Below are 21,279 nucleotides of genomic sequence, written 5' to 3'. Positions count from 1 at the left end.
ACACAAAATACAAAAACAAAGAGAGGCTGCCATCGTCGGCGCCATCTTGGTTGTAATAGCGCCAATACCCACCTGCTCGTCAAATGTTTTCATCATCTCATCACCATCCCTTCCATTTTACAAACAAGGTAGATAATGTTTATGAAAACACAATAATCCTTAGTGATTTTTTAGCTCTCCCTAAAGGTTTCCGCCTGTACAGTACAGGGGTTGGACAATGAAACTGAAACACCTGTCAATTTATTGTGGGAAGTTTCATGGCTAAATTGGACCAGCCTGGTAGCCAGTCTTCATTGATTGCACATTGCACCAGTAAGAGCAGAGTGTGAAGGTTCAATTAGCAGGGTAAGAGCACAGTTTTGCTCAAAATATTGAAATGCACACAACATTATGGGTGACATACCAGAGTTCAAAAGAGGACAAATTGTTGGTGCACGTCTTGCTGGCGTATCTGTGACCAAGACAGCAAGTCTTTGTGATGTATCAAGAGCCACGGTATCCAGGGTAATGTCAGCATACCACCGAGAAGGACGAACCACATCCAACAGGATTAACTGTGGACGCAAGATGAAGCTGTCTGAAAGTGATTTTCGGGTGCTAACCCGGATTGTATCCAAAAAACATAAAACCACGGCTGCCCAAATCACGGCAGAATTAAATGTGCACCTCAACTCTCCTGTTTCCACCAGAACTGTCCATCGGGAGCTCCACAGGGTCAATATACACGGCCGGGCTGCTATAGCCAAACCTTTGGTCAATCATGCCAATGCCAAATGTCGGTTTCAAGGGTGCAAGGAGCGCAAATCTTGGGCTGTGGACAATGTGAAACATGTATTGTTCTCTGATGAGTCCACCTTTACTGTTTTCCCCACATCTGGGAGAGTTACGGTGTGGAGAAGCCCCAAAGAAGCGTACCACCCAGACTGTTGCATGCCCAGAGTGAAGCATGGGGGTGGATCCGTGATGGTTTGGGCTGCCATATCATGGCATTCCCTTGGCCCAATACTTGTGCTAGATGGGCACGTCACTGCCAAGGACTACCAAACCATTCTTGAGGACCATGGGCATCCAATGGTTCAAACATTGTATCCTGAAGGTGGTGCCGTGTATCAGGACGACAATGCACCAATACACACAGCAAGACTGGTGAAAGATTGGTTTGATGAACATGAAAGTGAAGTTGAACATCTCCCATGGCCTGCACAGTCACCAGATCTAAATATTATTGAGCCACTTTGGGGTGTTTTGGAGGAGCGAGTCAGGAAACGTTTTCCTCCACCAGTATCACATAGTGACCTGGCCACTATCCTGCAAGAAGAATGGCTTAAAATCCCTCTGACCACTGTGCAGGACTTGTATATGTAATTCCCAAGACGAATTGACGCTGTATTGGCCGCAAAAGGAGGCCTTACACCATAACTAATAAATGATTGTGGTCTAAAACCAGGTGTTTCAGTTTCATTGTCTAACCCCTGTGTTTATATCAGAACCCAGAGGCGTTTTTAGGGTCTCAAAACATTGGGGGCTTTAGCCCAAATCCAAAATATTTAGATTTCAATAAGACAATTTATAGGTAATTTAAAATTAAAATAACATAGGACATATTGTACCAGTTCTATGTATCGGCTGGTTTTAGACTGCATGTAAATGATTGTGAATCAAACAAAAAAGGTTTGCAATAATTTGACTTTTTATTTTTGTTAGAAACTGATTGAAGGACAAGGAGAAACAGAGTTTAGGCCTGATGAAAAACCATTTTGCTGAAGCAATTTAGAAAAGAACTTAATCTGAATTTTCGCTGACAAATGTTTTTCTTAAACTCAGAGATGTTTACTTTGGGTCAGTTAAATGTGCTTCTTTTGTCATCTGCATAAATTACCTTTTTTAAACGTTACATTCTCATCAAAGTGTTCCACTCCTGAGGCTCAATTGTCTTTATGCTTATATTTAAAAAAAGGAAAGTGGTATAAAGTTGATTTTCCGAAATCTTAGTCAAATGGTAAAATCCTAAAACACATTTATTTTACTATGCCAAGAGCTTTCGAAACATTTTATTAAAATTGTTCCTTCTTTTATAAACCTGTTCTCTTTTACATCTTTTCAGTCCTTCCTTCCACTTCTGAAGAAATGTGTCCTGCCAAGAATAATAAATGAAACATTTTCAACACAGTCTTTTGTTCTGCACTGAGCATGTGAGACATTAGTGCAGTTCTTACTATTAAACACTTTGAGAGGAAAGGTTGTTAAATTGTGGTGTTTAAAATAAAGCATAGAGCCTCATCCTGGACCTTATCAGTACTAATATTACAGTTATTAATAACTGTATACATATGGTATGTATGTCTCACCTTCAGTAAAACTGTATGCTTGTTTAATGAGTTTAGTTTATATAATATTACATGAGTAATTCAGAAAAATTAAATAGTTAACTAATCAATGGTCCACCTGTGATTAATTGCTATGATTTATTTCTTAATTATACTGCATCTTTAAGGCCAGAGCTTTATGTTCAGAATCAACACAGAAGATATGAAAGAAAAGAGGGAGGTTTACATTTGCTCTTTCTACTACATCTTACTGGAACCAGGAGATATTTCCCTGGTTTATTGAGCAACACATTTTTCTGTCTACATGTAGAACTAGACTTTAAGACTTGCTGCCAGTCTTAAATCAATGTGTTGATCTAAAGGACTTTTAATGTGTTCAGCTACATTAGGATTAAATGCTTTTATTTTGACTGAATTAAAGGACCAGATATTTTCACATTATGATGCAAATCCAGCTAGAAGGTCACAGAGAAGGTTGCTGCTGTTTTCTATCACAGATCATTTAACTTCACCTGTAGCTCAGGTGAAAGTTCTTCATCATGACCCTGATGATGCTCTTTAGAGTGAACCTCCACCTCATGTCTTGCTGGATAAATAAGTGATTAGCTGTAACTTACAATTAGCTCTTTCCGAGTCAGCAATCAGATTTTACCGTTATCTTCATCTAGGTTATACCGCTCGGTGTCCACCTGTTCCTGAACACACACCCTCCAGGCTCCCTCTCTTCGGTTGGCTCCGTGGTTGCTCTGAAATGAGCCCTGTTCGAGCCGCTCAGTGTAACTTTTCACGTAATGAAGGAGGCAGGTCGACCTGGAGTGAACTGCTGTTCTGGCTGTGCGCGTAGTTGCGCATTTGTGGTGCTGCGAGTGCACAAATAACTATTTTTTGTCTTCTCCTTTTAACTCAGTGTCAGGTTAGGTGGAGTGGGACGTGATTATATGGAACACAATTGAAAAAATCTGACTGTTTTTAAATAAAAATGTGAAGTCCAATACCATTTTGTGGCTGCATCTTTTCAATACTTCTAAATTTCTTCTATCAAGAAGTCTGGGGCTATACAGAAAACATGCGTCTGCCAGAACCTATTACTGCCTTATTTAAAATGAATCCTAAGTTGAATCTCAGTCATTCTATTATTCGTTTTATGTGTGACCCAACACCTTCTCACGCTTGTTTTTTGATGTTGGGTAAAACATTTCATTACCAAACCTATAGCATCTTCTGATATGAATATGCAATTCACTCATTCACCGACAAGACAAGAAAGCAGCCCCACAGCATGACACTTCCTCCACTATGCTTTAATATACCTACCACAGGAGAGATTCCCTCCACTGTATGGGGAGAGAGGCCATTGCTAACTCATTCCGGCCCAACAATTTATACTTTTGCACAGTTGCACAAGAGCAGACCAATCTCCACAGAGATGCTGTATGATGTAGTAAACCCCAGCAAAACTGCTGGTATTTCTTCTCATGTTCCACTAAACCACTGAAGAAAAAAAATGAGAAAATGTCTCTTTAAGGGGCTGCGATTTGAAAATCTGAAGTTCTCATGTTCTCACAAAAAGGGTTTGATAAGGTCTTTTTCCCACATGCTAATAAAGTGAGATTTTCATCATTGATGCTTTGCAGCATTTTAGAGTAAAGACTGGTGTCTGTAAGAGTATAATAGCAATAGTAGTTATTTGTGATTTTCAGCAAGTAAATCAGTTTGTTCATTTATTCTCTACAAAGATAGCAAAGTAGCCCATCAAATGCCAATTCCTCCACCGTGCTTTATCGTACAAGGGTGTCTTTCACCCTCAGGAAAGGTTCCTTTCACTGTGCAGGAAGATCTTCTTGATGTTCAGCTCCCTCCAAAGGTTTCCACGGGTATTCAGAGCAGAACTTACTAATGGATTGTTTCAAACTAATCCACACTACCTTCTCAATCATTCTTTTATTCTTTGTTTTGTGTGTGATCCAACATAATACAACATTATAAATTTTCTGACACCAAGGAACATATTTATATTTCACTTTCTAAAAAAACAGCTAAGTCGCCCAGAAGATGACACTCCCTCCTCCTTTCTTCATGTAGGTGTGTGTCCTTTTTTCAGCTTTATATTTTTTATCTACAGTTCTGGTGAGATGTTTACACATTTCCAGCTGGGCAGAAGTCAGTGCTTTGCGAACTGCACTTTATAAGGTTCACGTAAGACTACTTCATTGTTTTCACAGGCCGTTTTGATGTGTCTTGGATCATAGTCCTGCTGGAACATGTAAGTTTGTCCAAATTTTAACCATAGGACTTCAAAATTGAAGCTGATGCACGACAGCTAAGCTGCACTCTTATCAATATATAAAAGAAAACCTGAAAATAGCCCGTATCATCAAAACATACTTCTGACTTTGGTTGTTGAAGTAGGTCAAGTTTTCAGATGCTATGTGAACATAAACTTCAGTAAAGTCTGTAATTGATATAGTCTGAGCTTTTACTCAAATAAATACATTTATGTTAACCATCAAATTACATTTAAAATGCTGCTGATTCTACTTCCCTCAAGCAAAAGAGACAAAGTATCATCAGTGTTGCAACAGAGGCACAGAATCAATTCTTTAAGTCAGGTAGTCAAATATTTTCACACTGCAAGTGTCTAAGCTACATTTCTGTTTCCTAGTATGCAGGTTTGAAATGTATTGTGTATCAGTGTAAAATGTTGAAGCCGTGAAATATAAATAAGAGAAGATGGCCTTACATGTCCTAAACCATGTGTTTTCTGCTGTTGTCAGCAGAGAATTTGTCAGAAAATGTGCAGAAACTCCTGATCCAACCTGGTTCGACCTCGACTGCTCTCTGTGAAAAGGAGATATTGAAGAATGGAACAAACTGGCAAGACACCAAAGCTTAGATTTGCTGCTGCCTGTTGTCTTATAACTGCTTCTCACATGAGTTAGAGCTGATGAAATTGGGTCAGGGACAAAATGTGTTTCCACTTAAAGAACACACTGTACCGTTTTCAGTCAGAGCTGACTCATGTTTTATTTTTTTATTCTCTAGTAGAACTTGTTCAGCAATAAATGATGGCTCCCAAACATCAGCATGCACATTTTATGTGTCTTCTACTTGTGTTTGTGTTTTAATGCCTTGGTATAAAATCTGTTCAGCACTTTTGTTTATAAAACATTTAGGGATAAAGTTGGTTTGGTATTAACAGGAACAGGGTGTTCCAGCACAACAATGACTCCAAGGAGATGTGCAACCAGGAATGGCAGTAGACAAAAGCATGATTAAAAGAAAAAATTTTAAAAAACTCCCAAATTGCAGAGCGTGCGACCCACGTATGGAGGCGTTAGTCCTCAATGTGGCTGTCCCGGGTTTGAGCCCTGACGTTTGCTGTAATTGCCGTCTCTCCACCCCATGTCCTGTCTGCCTACTTTCAGAAAAAAAATATATATAAGGCCACTAGTGCTGCAAAACAAAATATAAAAAAGAACAACCTCCCAAATTAGTATGACATTCATGCCCATCATGAGGGTATGTGGTTGTATTATCCTGTTTACTGCACAACTAGCTTCTAATTATTGTAAATATATGCAAATTTTAATTCTTTGTAATTATTATGGCGAGACTCTGTCTTTAGGCACTTACTAGCTCTGTTATCACAGTAACAACTCAGACCTCATCTGCATGTGAGCAGTTCAGTGTGGCATCCTGTAGAGAGATCACTAGAGGATGAAATTACAAACTTAGATGTGGAGGCATGTAAAATTTAGAGCATTAACACATGTTCCAGACCAGCATGTTGTAGCTTGACCTCTTTACATTATTTGGTCTGTTTGGTTTGTTGCATTATCACATACAGTACAGACCAAACGTTTGGACACACCTTCTCATTCAAAGAGTTTTCTTCATTTTCATGACTATGAATATTGTAGCTTCACACTGAAGGCATCAAAACTATGAATTAACACATGTTGAATTATATACTGAACAAAAAGTGTGAAACAACTGAAAATATGTCTTATATTCTAGGTTCTTCAAAGTAGCCACCTTTTGCTTTGATTACTGCTCCGCACCCTCTTGGCCTTCTGTTGATGAGCTTCAAGAGGTAGTCACCTGAAATGGTTTTCCAACAGTCTTGAAGGAGTTCCCAGAGATGCTAAGCACTTGTTGGCCCTTTTGCCTTCACTCTGCGGTCCAGCTCACCCAAAACCATCTCGATTGGGTTCAGGTCCGGTGACTGTGGAGGCCAGGTCATCTGGCGCAGCACCCCATCACTCTCCTTCTTGGTCAAATAGCCCTTACACAGCCTGGAGGTGTGTTTGGGGTCATTGTCCTGTTGAAAAATAAATGAAGGTCCAACTAAACGCAAACCGGATGGAATAGCATGCCGCTGCAAGATGTTGTGGTAGCCATGCTGGTTCAGTATGCCTTCAATTTTGAATAAATCCCCAACAGTGTCACCAGCAAAGCACCCCCACACCATCACACCTCCTCCTCCATGCTTCACGGTGGGAACCAGGCATGAAGAGTCCATCCGTTCACCTCTTCTGCGCCGCACAAAAACACGGTAGTTGGAACCAAAGATCTCAAACTTTGACTCATCAGACCAAAGCACAGATTTCCACTGGTCTAATGTCCATTCCTTGTGTTCTTTAGCCCAAACAAGTCTCTTCTGCTTGTTGCCTGTCCTCAGCAGTGGTTTCCTAGCAGCTATTTTACCATGAAGGCCTGATTCACACAGTCTCCTCTTAACAGTTGTTCTAGAGATGTGTCTGCTGCTAGAACTCTGTGTGGCATTAACCTGTTCTCTAATCTGAGCTGCTGTTAACCTGCGATTTCTGAGGCTGGCGACTCGGATGAACTTATTGTCCGCAGCAGAGGTGACTCTTGGTCTTCCTTTCCTGGGGCGGTCCTCATGTGATCCAGTTTCTTTGTAGCGCTTGATGGTTCTTGCGACTGCACTTGGGGACACTTTCAAAGTTTTCCCAATTGCTCGGACTGACTGACCTTCATTTCTTAAAGTAATGATGGCCACTCGTTTTTCTTTACTTAGCTGCTTTTTTCTTGCCATAATACAAATTCTAACAGTCTATTCAGTAGGACTATCAGCTGTGTACTGTATCCACCTCCTGCACAACACAACTGATGGTCCCAACCCCATTTATGAGGCTTGAAATCCCACTTATTAAACCTGACAGGGTACACCTGTGAAGTGAAAACCATTTAAGGTGACTACCTCTTGAAGCTCATCAACAGAATACCAAGAGTGTGTGGAGCAGCAATCAAAGCAAAAGGTGGCTACTTTGAAGAACCTAGAATATAAGACATATTTTCAGTTGTGTCACACTTTTTTGTTCAGTATATAATTCCATATGTGTTAATTCATAGTTTTGATGCCTTCAGTGTGAAGCTACAATATTCATAGTCATGAAAATAAAGAAAACTCTTGAATGAGAAGGTGTGTCAAAACTTTTGGTCTGTACTGTAATAATGCACCACAAATAAGCCACATAAAAAGAAACTTTCTGTGTTGTTTGGTTTGGAAAATGGAAAAAGACGACTTCTTTTAGTTGCTACAGATGCGGAAATATGAACTGACAAGCAGCTCAGCTGATCACACAGCGTGACAACAGTGGAAGACAGGAAAAAAAAAACCTATACAAATATATATAGTTAATATTTATGCATTTGTAGCAATAAAAAGAGGTCGTCTTTTTTAATTTTCCAAATACATGTAGTGGCTTGTGAAAGTATTCATACCTCTTGAACTTTTCCACATATTTTCACATTACAACCATAAACATAAATATATTTTATTGGAGTTGTATGTGAAAGACCAACAGAAAGTGGTATACAGTTGTAAAGTGGAACAGAAATTATATATGATTTCTTTTTTGTTTTTTACAAATAAAAAACTGAAAAGTACGGTGTGCAAATATTTTCAGCCCCCTTTACTCTGAGTGCAACCAATTGCCTTCAGAAGTTGCCTGATGATTGCTAGTGACTAAATAGAGTCCACCTGTATGTAATCCAATCTCAGTACAAATACAGCTGCTCTGTGATGGCCTCAGAGGTTGGTTAAGAGACTAGTGGGGGGCAAACAGCACACAATAAAGTCCAGGGAACACACCAGACACGTCAGGGGTAAAGTTGTGGAGAAGTTTAAAGCAGGCTTAGGCTATAAAAAAATTCCCAAGCTTTGAACGTCTCACGGAGCTCTGTTCAATCCATCATCCAGAAATGGAAAGAGTACGACCCAACTGTAAACCTACCAGGACAAGGTTGTCCACCTAAACTTGCTGGCCGAACATGGAGAGCACTGATAAGAGAGGCCCATGGTGACTCTGGATGAACTGCAGAGATCTACTGCTCAGGTGGGGGAATTTGCCCACAGGACAACTATTAGTCGTGCACTGTACAACTGTGATCTTTATGGAAGAGTGGCAAGAAGAAAGCCATTGTTAAAAGAAAACCATAAGAAGTGCAGTTTGCTAGAAGCCATGTTGGGGACATACCAAACATGTGGAAGAAGGTGCTTTGGGCAAATGGGACCAAAATTGAACTTCTTGGCCAAAATGCTACAGGGCAATCTTGGAAGAAAACCTGTTGGAGTCAATGACCCTAAACATAAAGCCAGGGCTACAATGGAATGGTTTAAAACAAAACATAATGTGTTAGAATGGCCCAGTCAAAGCCCAGACCTAAACCCAATCCAGAATATGTGGCAAGATCTGAAAACTGTTCTTCACAAACACTCTCCATCTAATCTGACTGAGCTGGAGCTGTTTTACAAGGAATGGGCAAATATTTTAGTCACTAGATGTGCAAAGCTGGTAGAGACATACCCTAAAAGACTTGAAGCTCTAACTGCAGCAAAAGGTGGTTATTGACAAGTATTGACTCAGGGGGGTTGAATACTTTTGCACAATGCCCTTTTCAGTTTTTTTGTGTGTAAAATAAAAAGAAATCATGTATAATTTTCGTTTCATTTAACAAGTGTTTACCACTTTGTGTTGGTCTTTCACATAAAATTTCAATAAGATATATTTATGTTTGTGGTTCACTTCAATTCAGTTTTATTTATGTAGCGCCAATTAACAACACGTCGTCTAAGGGATTTTGCAGACAATTCAATCAAATCATACGTATTGCAAGTCGGATGCACCAATTCCAATTAATCCTAACTATCAAACAGTGCAGTCGGTTTCAGTTTATTATTCAAATTGGTGAAAAAGCTTTTCTACGGAACCCAGCAGATTGCATCGAGTCACTGACTTGCAGCATTCACTCCTGGTTGTAATGTGACAATATTTGGAAAGGTTCAAGGGGTATGAATACTTTTACTATTACTGTACATTCATATATATATAGATTTAGATATACAGTATATTTATAAATGTAATATGCAGTAAAAAGCTTTACTCCTAAAAACAAGACTAATTTAAGTACCTACCTGTTAATAAATATTAGAAGTCCTGAGATATTTCAACTACTTTTATAGCATTTGTTTGTAAAAGCACATCAATGCAATCAAATGCAATTAATTATTCAACGCTTGTAACATTTCTCCTTTTAACATCTGATTACTTACTGAACAAACTATAGAATAACAGTTTAGTAAATGTTTTAACCAATGCTGCCTTTCAATGACGTTTTACACAAAGGAAAACCTCTTTCAAAGCACAATACAAGCTTGTTTTAGGATTTTTAATCACAGTGCTTTAATTCTGCAGAGTAGATCTCCAGAAAACCCCCAGCAATGTTTCATTTCTATTCCATCATGAATAAACAGAGAATCATCATAAACCAGGGATTTGTTAAGCCCACATATTTTATTTGTTTTGAGCTAAAAACAAAGCAAAAAGCCCAATTAATTTACCAGTTAGCGTCCTTTATGGTACAGTATAAAAATTATGGAATTTTTGATCATCAAATAAATACATTTCAGTATTTAAAATACATTAAATATGTTAAGTGCAGACTGTCTCATTTATCTGGGTGCTTCCATTATGTTTAGATTCTTTCAACAAATTACCAGCAACTATACCTAAAAACAACAAGAGTCCCAAGTTTCTGTTTGAGCTAAACTGTTTCCAGCAATCTTCTGCTTTGTTGATGTCCACTGTGTAAATCTAGGAGAGAGAAAAGTAAATGTATTAATGGGAAATCCACACTTATAGCAGCTTTATGATTTGGAAAGTACCTCACCTGCCGTGCGAGGTGAACTGCCACAGCGCTGAGAGCAGCGTAGTAAGGAAGGGTCTGCTCATTGTTGACCCCGGCTACAACCAGCCCGGACATCATGGCTACCGTGAAACCACTCAGCCAAAGTTTGGTTTGCTCCTGGAACATCAGTGCTGTGGATTTTACTCCCACCTTAATGTCGTCCTCTTTATCCTGGTTAATAAGGACAAACAGGACATCAGCACTCTACTTTAAAATGTTAGGTATTACATCACAGAGTCTTGATAAAAAGAAAGTACACCCTCTGTCAGCTGTATATTTTTAATTGTTTAAATGATCTGCCCTTTACCAGTTTCTGAATTATTTACATCTATTTAAGTGAACAAAACACACACCTCAGATTCCACCATTTTAATGCCTGTTATTTAAAAAATGAAGGAAATCGCCTGTATTTTCTTTTTTACCATAACTGTATACCATAACATAAACGCAGAGTCTGTTTTGACTACTCCTTTTGGAGAATTTTGAGAACAAGGATACATCAATGTGTTGTATAACACATACATGTTTTTGAAACCTCAGCCACTGACTTAAACCAACTAACTGATGTGGTGACATCATACATCAGTTTCTGTGAGGACATGTGTGTGCAGACCAAGATCTTCTGCACCTTTGGGAACAATAAGCCATGGTTTACTCCACACCTCAGGAATCTGCGCAGGGAAAAGGAAGAAGCTCACAGCAATGGAGATTGGGCGCGGTACAGGCAGGCCAGGAACAAACTAACAAAGGAGATCAAAGTAGCCAAGAGAAGCTACAGTGAGAAGCTGAAGAACAGCCTTTCTACTGGTGATACCTCGGCTGTATGGACTGGTCTGAGAAACCTGAGGGCCTATAGGAGCACCCCCACCCATCCTGAACAGAATCCTCGCCTGGCGAACCGTCTGAATGGCTTCTACTGCAGACATGACAAGAAGCCGTTCACACCTCAAACCATCTCCTCCACATCCCATTCAGGAACAAATTCTTCCCATAAAGCAACCAACCCCCCACCATCAGATCTTCTGCCTGCACTAAAGATCTCTGAGGAAGATGTAAATAGGCTCTTTCAGCGCATGAAAACAAAGAAAGCTGGAGGACCTGATAACATCTCTCCATCATGCCTGAAAGCCTGCGTACATCAACTCGCTCTGATCTTCACCCGGATCTTCAACAAATCACTGGAGAAATGTGAGGTCCCCTCCTGCTTCAAACAATCCACCATCATCCCGGTGCCCAAGAAACCCACCATCCTAGGATTAAATGACTACAGGCCTGTAGCCCTGACGTCTGTGGTCATGAAATCCTTTGAGCGGCTGGTGTTGAAGCACCTGAAAGACATCACAGGCCCCCTGCTGGACCCCCTGCAGTTTGCTTACCGAGCAAACAGGTCGGCAGATGATGCTGTTAACTTAGGTCTACACTTCATCCTGCAACACCTCGACCACCCAGGGACCTACGCCAGGATCCTGTTTGTAGACTTCAGCTCGGCCTTCAACACCATCATACCAGACATCCTCCACCAGAAGCTCACCCAGCTCAACGTCCCAGCCTCCACCTGTCAGTGGATCAACAACTTCCTGACGGACCGACAGCAGCAGGTGAGACTGGGGAGCATCTTTTCCCGATCCAAATCAATAAGTACTGGTGCCCCCCAGGGGTGTGTTCTATCCCCACTCCTCTTCTTCCTGTACACAAATGACTGCACCTCATCGGACTTGTCCGTGAAACTCCTGAAGTTTGCAGACGACACCACTGCCATTGGTCTGATCCAGGATGGTGATGAGTCTGCATACAGACAGCAGGTGGATCGGCTGGTACACTGGTGCAGTCAGAAAAACAAAACAAAAACCAGAGAGCAAAGTGTACCGGAGTCAAATTCCTTGTTTGTATGTAAGAACTTGGCAATAAAGCTGATTCTGATTATCTGTAATATAAGTGTAACTTACGGGTTAAAAGCTCCATGACGGAAACCTACACATCCCTCTACCCTAGCAACACTTTCCATCTCATTCTGGGAGATCATATGGCTTTCCCAGGCTTAAAGGAACATATAGTCCCTCAAATGAACCCTGGATCTTTTCCAGGATCTCCTTCCAGTGGGACATGCCTAGGAAACCCCCAAGGAGAGATGTTCGGAAGACATCCTTATCAAACGCCTGGATCATCTCAAGTGACTCCTTTTGATGCGAAAGAGCAGCAGCTCTACTCCCCGCTCCCTCCAGCTGCTGAAGCTATTCTGCCCATCTCTACAGCAAATACTGGTTACCATATGGATTGATAAGTGGACCTAAGCGATGCCCTCATTAATGCAGATGAAGCCGTAAACTTTTTTATTCAAGAAATGACCAGTTGGCTCAGTGCAACACTTGCAGTAAGATTATATCGTGCAAAGGAGGGAGCAGGACCAACATTAAACACCTCCAGATTTTTAGTGTAGAAATAACAGAGTGATCCATCTCTGCTAACGTTAGCCCATGTATTTTTTCACAGACAAATGAACTGAAGTTGCTAATGTTAGCCAAACCGTTGACCAGACTGTGATGTGCTACTCCGTTCACCATAGTTTTCAAGGGGAAGATGTTGGTGCAACAAACTGAGGAGTAAACCATGCAAACTTTTTTGACTCTGCCTCTTAAAAGAATCAGAACGGAGAATCGCTAGTGACCGAAATTGAAACAAGGAATCAGAACTGGAATCGTTCAAATTCAAACGATTTCCATCCCAAACGTTTGTTTCACATTTCCTTCATTCATTCAATAAGGTTTAAATAATTTTATTGGTTTCATCTGTATTGTGATTCTGAGTGCTGGTGAGTGTTTTTAAATAACAGGTTTTTCTTTTAAACAAATGTCAGAAAGTTGTAGTGTTTTCCAACCAGTGTGGAGCCATATTTATTTTTAAATGTAATGACGAATCATTCATCAATCAGCATAAATTAAAAAACATCAGGAGATTAGTATAGTGTCTGTAATTCAAGATGAACTCTTGGGACGGTGTCATGACTTCAGTTGGCCGCCAGGTGTCACTGTTTTAAATTTTCTCAGCATGGGAGCTTCCCCACCATTATTTTAAGATGGATGACAAATTTTATTGAATAAAATAAAAATTATGAACTAAAAACTAATGATGACTCCAGTAACGCCTAGTGTGGTCCAACATCACAAAAAAAACACACATCTTTTTTTTCTGGTAAAATTTTAAGATTTCTTCACCTGATGAGCATAGATTGTATCATATATCAACGTCCACATCACTCCAGAGAAATACAAGGGAAGGCACACGGACCAATCACAAGAGCCCTTCACGGCCGCCCAGCCGAGGAGAGCACCCCAGTTAAAGGTGAGCCCTGCAGAAAGGTGACACATGCAGGACTTGACTAATGTTGAGAAGTAACAGCTTTAGGATGGAGGACCTCACTGATTTACCTCCTACAGCACTCACCCAACACAAGCTGTGGCCAGTAAGTGATCCTCTTCATTAGTGGGTATGTGATGACAAGAGATAATGAAGAGGCACCCAGAGCTATGCTGTCAAAGCAAGATAAACATGCAGCCAGAAACGTTTAAAAAGAAATGTCTTAATAGCATCAATAGTCATATACAGCCCAAAATAGAAATTTGTTGTTAAATTACAGAAAATTCCTTCAGTAAAAAAACCTGTATAATTTCTGCCACTAACAATCTTCAGCCTTTGACCGATTCTGCATAAATGGAGCTTTTAGCAACCCTAAGAGGGGCTCATAGTGTGCCTTCCCATCCCTTTTTTTACCATTTGCTTTGGACTTGAATTGTGAGCTTTCTGACTCTATCCTTCCAAACCTGCCCTGGTCAAGGACACACAGTGGGTTTTTTTATTGTAAAAATTAATGCCTCTCCTTTTTTTTCTCTTTGTTTAGACTAGTTCGAACCTCCCGTTGAGACATGGTGTAACTAGAACTTCTTTGGACTGGCTTTTCTGCCAACCAACTCTTTGCTCCAAACTAAACCTTTCAGACTGCTTCTTGTCCTTGATCAGTCTTTTTGCAGCGACAGTGAGAAGTTTATCTCCACCCATGAAGGATATGAATGTCATATTAATTTCTGGCTTTTAATGATGCATTGGAACTGTTTACAGTTTCCTGGCATAATGCTATCTGAACATTTAACCACTCTTCTTATCAGAATCGGTAAACATCGTTTCAATTGGTTTTCTCTCACAGACCCAGTTTTTAAGAAATGTCCATTAATTGTCAATAGGGCCAAGGTCAGAGTCGTTCCAGAAGCTTAAGGTTAGCCTGCTTTATACGTCTCAAAACCAGCTTAATGTGCGTTAAAAATCACTGGTTGCAACACTCGACTGTGACAAAGTTGTACTCATGTGACCCAAATTGCCCCCTTCGATGAAAATAATCTGGTTAAGAACAACTCAGCAACACCCCAAGTTTGAAGCTCATTAGAAACCCAAAGATGCTGGAACACCAGTGTGACTTTTAAGTGAGTTTAATATAAACTGAGACTGAGAAGCTGCAGAACAAAAAGAAGAGCCTGCTCTACAATCTTCACCCGTAAGCTTGACTATATTTTCCTGTCCACATGGTTAGGCTGAATGGGCTCTGGAGAAATGCTTTATACTTAGAGGAGACAATGACTGAGACATTTTGTCCTAGTGACAAGAAATCTGTTTAAAGGTGTGAGGCCTTTAAACAGATTTCTTGTCACTGTTTAAAGGTGTGAGGTCTTCAAACCTCAGACCATTGTAGCAACTTTCAAGCATTGTGGTTGTAGCATGATGATGTGGGTGTATTTCACTGTCAGTGGTAGAGGTGGAGTGCACAAAGTCAGTGGAATAATGATGGAGGACAACCTCCATCTTCACTTCAAACCTCCAATTAGATGGCTGATAGCTGGTGTTCCAGGAGGACCATGATCCCAGAAACACATCAACCCTGTTTTGTAATGGATGAAGTAGGGTAATGGTGAGCTTCGAGAATGACCCCAACCGCAACCCTAATGAAAGATTTATGGACTATTCTTAAAAGCTGGGTTTGTGAAAGGAAACAAAACAATCAATCTTAACTCCACCACTCCTGCCAATACGAGTGGTCAAATTATATTTATGCCAGGAACTCCGCGATGAATGCAGAAAGTAGCAGGTATAGATGCAACTTACTAAGGGACATTTAGCCAAATGTTAGTGGAGGTCTGTGTATGTATTGGAGTCTAAATGTATAATTTCAAACTTGCATCAATTCTTGTTTGTAAAACTCATAGAAATAGTATGCTGTAAAAATAATTTGATGCTGGATAAAGTATGGTCCAAACGAGTCATTAAAAAAGCCCCAAATTAAAATTTAATTTATAGCCATGATCAGCATGTGTAAACTTCTCATCAGCGCCGTACGTCCGTTATCAATAACGAGATAATGAGCATTCTTTCTCTTGCTCAAAATGTTTGCAAATAATCATTTTGATTACACTTCATCTGGTTACCTGTAGTAGTTGAGACACAAAAGAACTCCAAGTGCAAGGGACAGCTGCCCTCCGAGGAAAACAAGCGCCTGCATCCGTGAAATCTCCCCCGATGCGATGGGTCGAGAGGCTGTCCTGGCTACCTGCACAAAAACATTAACACTTCCCAACAGACTGTGTTAAAAATGTAATGGATGCATGAACTCTTTGCAGTAAAACTTGATTGTTTTTTTCTTATATAATCATTTAATCACTGCTGATGCAGATCACAACATCGTCTCAAAAGCCTATGTGGTTATTGTGACATTACAAATACTGTGTTTGCACTTTATACAAGAGCTGCAAAATATACTGAATTGTGCTTGTCATCATAACAATTAAATGTGCAATATTACAATCACAAACAACTGATTGAATGGTAGGTTATTATCTTTCATGTTCCACGGATTCCTGATCTGCATATAGATTTATATAGTTTTGATCAACTGAAATTTCGTCGTCTTCCGCTTCATCTGGGACCGGGTCGCGGGGCCAGACTCAGTAGAGACACCCAGACGTCCCTCTCCCCAGACACCTCCTCCAGCTCCTCCGGGGTGGAGCCCAAGGCGTTCCCAGGCCAGCCGAGAGACATAGTCCCTCCAGCGTGTCCTGGGCCGTCCCCTGGGCCTCCTCCCGGTAGGACCTGCCTGGAACACCTCCCGAGGAAGGCGTCCAGGAGGCATCCTGTATAGATGTCCGAGCCACCTCAACTGGCTCCTCTCGATGTGGAGAAGCAGCGGCTCTACTCCGAGCCCCTCCCGGATGGCCGAGCTCCTCACCCTATCTCTAAGGGAGTGCCCGGCCACCCTTCGGAGGAATCTCATTTCAGCCGCTTGTATCCGGGATCTCGTTCTTTCGGTCATGACCCAAAGTTCATGGCCATAGGTGAGGGTAGGTCCACTTGGACTCTATGTCTCCAACCTCCCCCGGAATCTGGTCAAAGCTCTCTCGGAGGTGGGAGTTGAATACATCCCTGACCGAGGGCTCCGCCAGACGTTCCACGCAGACCCTCACTATACGCTTGGGCCTTCCACGTCTGTCCGGCTTTCTCTTCTTCCAGCGGATCCAACTCACCACCAGGTGGTGATCAGTGGACAGCTCAGCCCCTCTCTTCATCCGAGTGTCTAAAACATGCAGCCGAAGGTCTCAAGACACGACAACAAAGCAGATCATCAACCTCCTGCCTAGGGTGTCCTGGTGCCAAGTGCACGGATGAACACCCTTATGATTGAACATAGTGTTCATTATGGACAATCCGTGACTAGCGCAAAAGTCCAGTAACGAAACACCACTTGGATTCAGATCGGGAGGCTGTTCCTCCCAATCACGCCTCTCCAGGTGTCACTATTATTCCCACGTGGGCGTTGAAGTCCCCCAGCAGAATAGTGGAGTCCCCGGGAGGGGCTCTATGCAGCACCCCTGACAGGGATGCCAAGAGGGCCAGGTACTCCACACTGACGCATGCCCTGTAAGCCAAAACGACAGTCAGAGACCTGTCCTCAACCTGGAGGCGCAGGGATGTGACCCTCTCATCCACTGGTGTAAACCCCAACATGAGACGGCTGAGCTGGGGGGCAACAAGCAAACCCACCCCAGCTCGCTGCCTCTCCCCGCGGGCTACTCCAAAGTAAAAGAGAGTCCAGCCCCTCTCGAGGAGATGGGTTCCAGAGCCTATGCAGTGTGTGGAGGGCAACCCGACTATTTCTAGTCGATATCTCTTGACCTCCCACACAAGCTCGAGAGATATTGACTAGAAATATGGTTTCCCCTGCAGGGGATCCATGAGGGACATATTTATTTAACAATAAACTGTAATTACATGTTTCGCTACATTAATGCAGCCCTGCTTTATGGTTTATATTTACTTTATGCTATTGTTAACTAACACTTTAAAGAACGGCATTGTACCATCTTTCTTTACTCCAAGGCTCGATATGAATTGCTTTTCAACTCTACATCAAGGATGAGGAAATGTCTGAATATGTTATATGCATTAAATATGTTAGTCTGTTCTACCTGTTTGTCAAAGTCTTTGTCCCACATATCATTGATGGTGCAGCCTGCACCCCTCATCAGCAGGGCGCCAGTACCAAACAGGGCGAGCATCCCAAGATCTGGAAGGCATTCAGGCTCTGCTGCCAAGGCAATGCTCCATGTACAAGGAAGGTACAGTAGCCATGTTCCTGAAAGCGAGACAAAACGGAATTGAATAGGGGATTATCTGCTAAATATAAATAAACAGCTGCCTAAAAATAAATGTTCAACCAAAAGCAAACTGTAACATGTGGGAGGATTGACTGTGGTCTGGTTGAGGCTGTTTGAGCAGGGTCTTAATGCCACATTGGAGCCTGAACTAAATTCTTCTGTGAAAATATGTTTCAGATTACTGTCTTATCTTGTTTACTGGCTACACAAAGCTTTAGCGTTTACAAGTCGTACAGAATGCTGCAGCCAGGTTTGTAACACATTCTAACAAGCAAGCTTGTATAATCCATTTTAAATGCATCACACTCGCTTCCTATGGAGTTTAGAATTAGTTTTTTAATGCAATAAAGGGCGACAAACACTATATCTCTCTCTTCTTCAATCGAAACATTATGTTCCATCAGAATCTAAATTTGGTAATTAATCCTCTCATAAGGCTGATAACTAAAGGAAACAAAGCATTTCAGGTTTCGGTACCGAGGATGTGGGACAACCTGACTTCACAGGTGCATTTATTTGGTTAAATAAATTCTTTAAAAAACAAAACAATTAAAGACCTACATCTTTATTAAGACATTTGCCTAGATTTTATACAAGCATTAGTATTTCTTTATATGTAAATCTTGTAAATCTTCCAGCAAAAATAGCATCAATGTCTCCCAGCCCATGCATGAAACTGTTGCAGCAGTGGAGAGCTCCTTAAGTGTCAGACTGCTGGATCCAAGGTCACAAAGAAGTGTTATAATAGGTCCTTCTTACCAGAAGCTGTAAGACTTTATAACCACCAAACTCAAGCTAGTTGTTAAATTCCCAGCTGCAGATATTAAAGTTGTGCAAATTGTGCATAGAAAATCTAATCTAACACACTTACAGTCATATTCAACAAATTAGAATGTATGTTTCAGTGAGGCTTGTTGTATTAAACATGCTTTTCATTAAGCCCATGTTTCTGTATTACAAATATTTTTTTAATTGGTCTGATGTAATATTCTAATAAATGTCATGTTTTATTAGCTTTAAGTGAAAAATCATCATAATTAACAGAAATAAAGGCTTGAAAACATCAGTCTGTGTGTAATTAATCTATATAATGTATTTTACTCATTGAATTGAGTTACTGAAAAAAATGTACTTACAATATTCTGTTTGATTGAAAATGCCTAAACAAAACGGCTAGTAAGTCTCTAAACAGCTCATTCTTTACAATTTAAGAAAACTGATATCATAGGGTTACATAAAATACATTAAACTCAACTTTTGTTTATAATAAAAGAAGAAATGTATTCTTACGAGATACTCTTTTAAAAACACACGGGCTAATACCTCCATTTAGGAAAAGCTAGACATGGTGAATTACAACAGCTGTGATAAATTGACAGTTTTGGCAACGAAAGTTAAATTTCTTATTTTTATGTTCTCCGGTGTAAAAAAAAAAAAAAAAAAAAGCCACAAATCGATTGAAGAAAAATTTAGGGCAAAAAGAGTAACCATACTACTTATGTTTGACGGATTCAGATAAATGTATTAACAGTGAGGTGTGGCTTTCATAGAGAATAAATGCTGTTACCGATGGGTTTGTCCAGCCTCATCAGTCTGAGGTAAGGCTGAACATGAGCAGAAGCACCGGAGAGACTGAACGACCTGCTCCCACAGCGCTGGGTTTTTCTGTACCTGAACCTAACCCGACTCTGGCTGCACAAAGCTCGTCTCGACTCTGAATGGACACAATCTTTACTCCTTGCTGTTTGGTTTTGGAGGAAGCAGCTGGACAGGGTGGACAGACAAGGTGGGGGACACGTCCCTCTCCCATCGGTCCACCTCATGGCGGTCAAACTTAACCTGCGGCTCAGCCTGGCACAGAACATGGCGTTTTTCTTAGGTCAAACACAACTCTCCCTTCTTTAAAAATAAAAATCCCCAAGGTAAAAAGACTATACTGAAAAGAAGCCCACTAACGCAGCAGATTGCTCTTTACTGTAGTGGTCCGTTCGGTATTATTGTCCGCGGGAAACAACAACATGAAGCGGAACAAATTACGTACTACTTTAAATTCCATTTGTCCTTCACAATCGACTATGAAATCAAACAAAAAAACAAAACAAAAAGAGGGTAGAGATTAAAATGTGATGTAAAATATTTTTGCTTCTTTGATGTGCAACGAAGGTAGCCTAATTGCTAATAAAATAGAAACTTTTTGGACTAGAGTGGAGATGCAACTGTGAAGCTATCTACAAGAAGGGACAGAGCAGACTGTACTTCTTGAGGAAGCTTAGGTCCTTTGGTGTTTGCAGCAAGATGCTGCATATCTTCTATAAGTCTGTTGTGGAAAGTGTGATCTCTTCTGCCATCATCTGCTGGGGAAGCAACATCAGAGCCAGGGACTTAAAAACGCTCAACAAGCTGATAAAGAAGTCTGGCTCTGTTCTGGGGACTCCTCTGGAACCTCTGGAAATCATTGTGGAAAGACAGATTCTTCATAAAATGAAGAACATTATGGAGAACCCTGAGCATCCTCTTCATGAGACTGTCCTACAACAACAGAGTGTCTTCAGTCAGAGGCTTCTTCAGATCTGCTGTAAGACGGAGCGCTACAGGAGATCCTTCCTGCCCACAGCCATCAGCATCTACAACGACTCTTTGAGGAAACCTTCATAATGAGCTACAACAACATTTAATTTCCCTTTGGGATTAATAAAGTATTTTTGAATTTAATTGAATTGACATATTTCTGACCAGGCCACATCTCACAGCAAGAATAAAATTAAAGCACAACTTGTGGAGGTCCAATCCTGCCATAATTAACAATATATGTAATTATTTCATGCCGGTGAATAAATAAAGAAGCCAATAAAATTAAATATAGTAATAGCAAATAGTTTGATTGCTGCCTACATTTATTTATTTACTGCATTGTTGTGTATTTCTTCGTATGCTTATTTATTTATTGATTTCTGTATATATTCTGAATCATGGCACGAATTCTCGCCATCCATAGAATTGGTCCTCCGTAGTCTCAGCAAAAAGGACATTAAACACAGCAGCTTTAC

General features: G+C 40.7%; 2 protein-coding genes across 2 annotated transcripts in view; both read right to left on the bottom strand.

Moving 5' to 3' along the window:
• The window catches only part of gldc (glycine dehydrogenase (decarboxylating)), a 28,507-nt gene extending 28,300 nt beyond the window's left edge, over window positions 1–207 (bottom strand). The window contains exon 1 of the mRNA XM_047381083.1: window positions 73–207. The gene's annotated coding sequence lies outside the window, so the exon portion shown is untranslated. The remainder of the gene's footprint in view (window positions 1–72) is intronic.
• Window positions 208–10,008: 9,801 nt separating this feature from the next.
• coq2 (coenzyme Q2 4-hydroxybenzoate polyprenyltransferase) lies at window positions 10,009–20,253 on the bottom strand. The gene is made up of 7 exons (XM_047380264.1): window positions 19,800–20,253; window positions 18,044–18,210; window positions 16,010–16,131; window positions 13,983–14,068; window positions 13,754–13,887; window positions 10,524–10,712; window positions 10,009–10,447 (listed from the first exon to the last, which is right to left on the bottom strand). Exons 1-7 carry the CDS (start codon window positions 20,095–20,097, stop codon window positions 10,286–10,288), a joined length of 1,158 nt encoding a protein of 385 aa, XP_047236220.1. The 5' UTR covers window positions 20,098–20,253; the 3' UTR covers window positions 10,009–10,285.
• Between the last annotated feature and the right edge of the window lie 1,026 nt (window positions 20,254–21,279).

This window comes from Girardinichthys multiradiatus, chromosome 12 (assembly GCF_021462225.1).
Source record: "Girardinichthys multiradiatus isolate DD_20200921_A chromosome 12, DD_fGirMul_XY1, whole genome shotgun sequence".
NCBI classification, from domain to species: Eukaryota; Metazoa; Chordata; class Actinopteri; order Cyprinodontiformes; family Goodeidae; genus Girardinichthys; species Girardinichthys multiradiatus.
The sequence above is the reverse complement of the archived record's forward strand: the minus strand, read 5'-3'. Positions and strand labels throughout refer to the sequence as shown.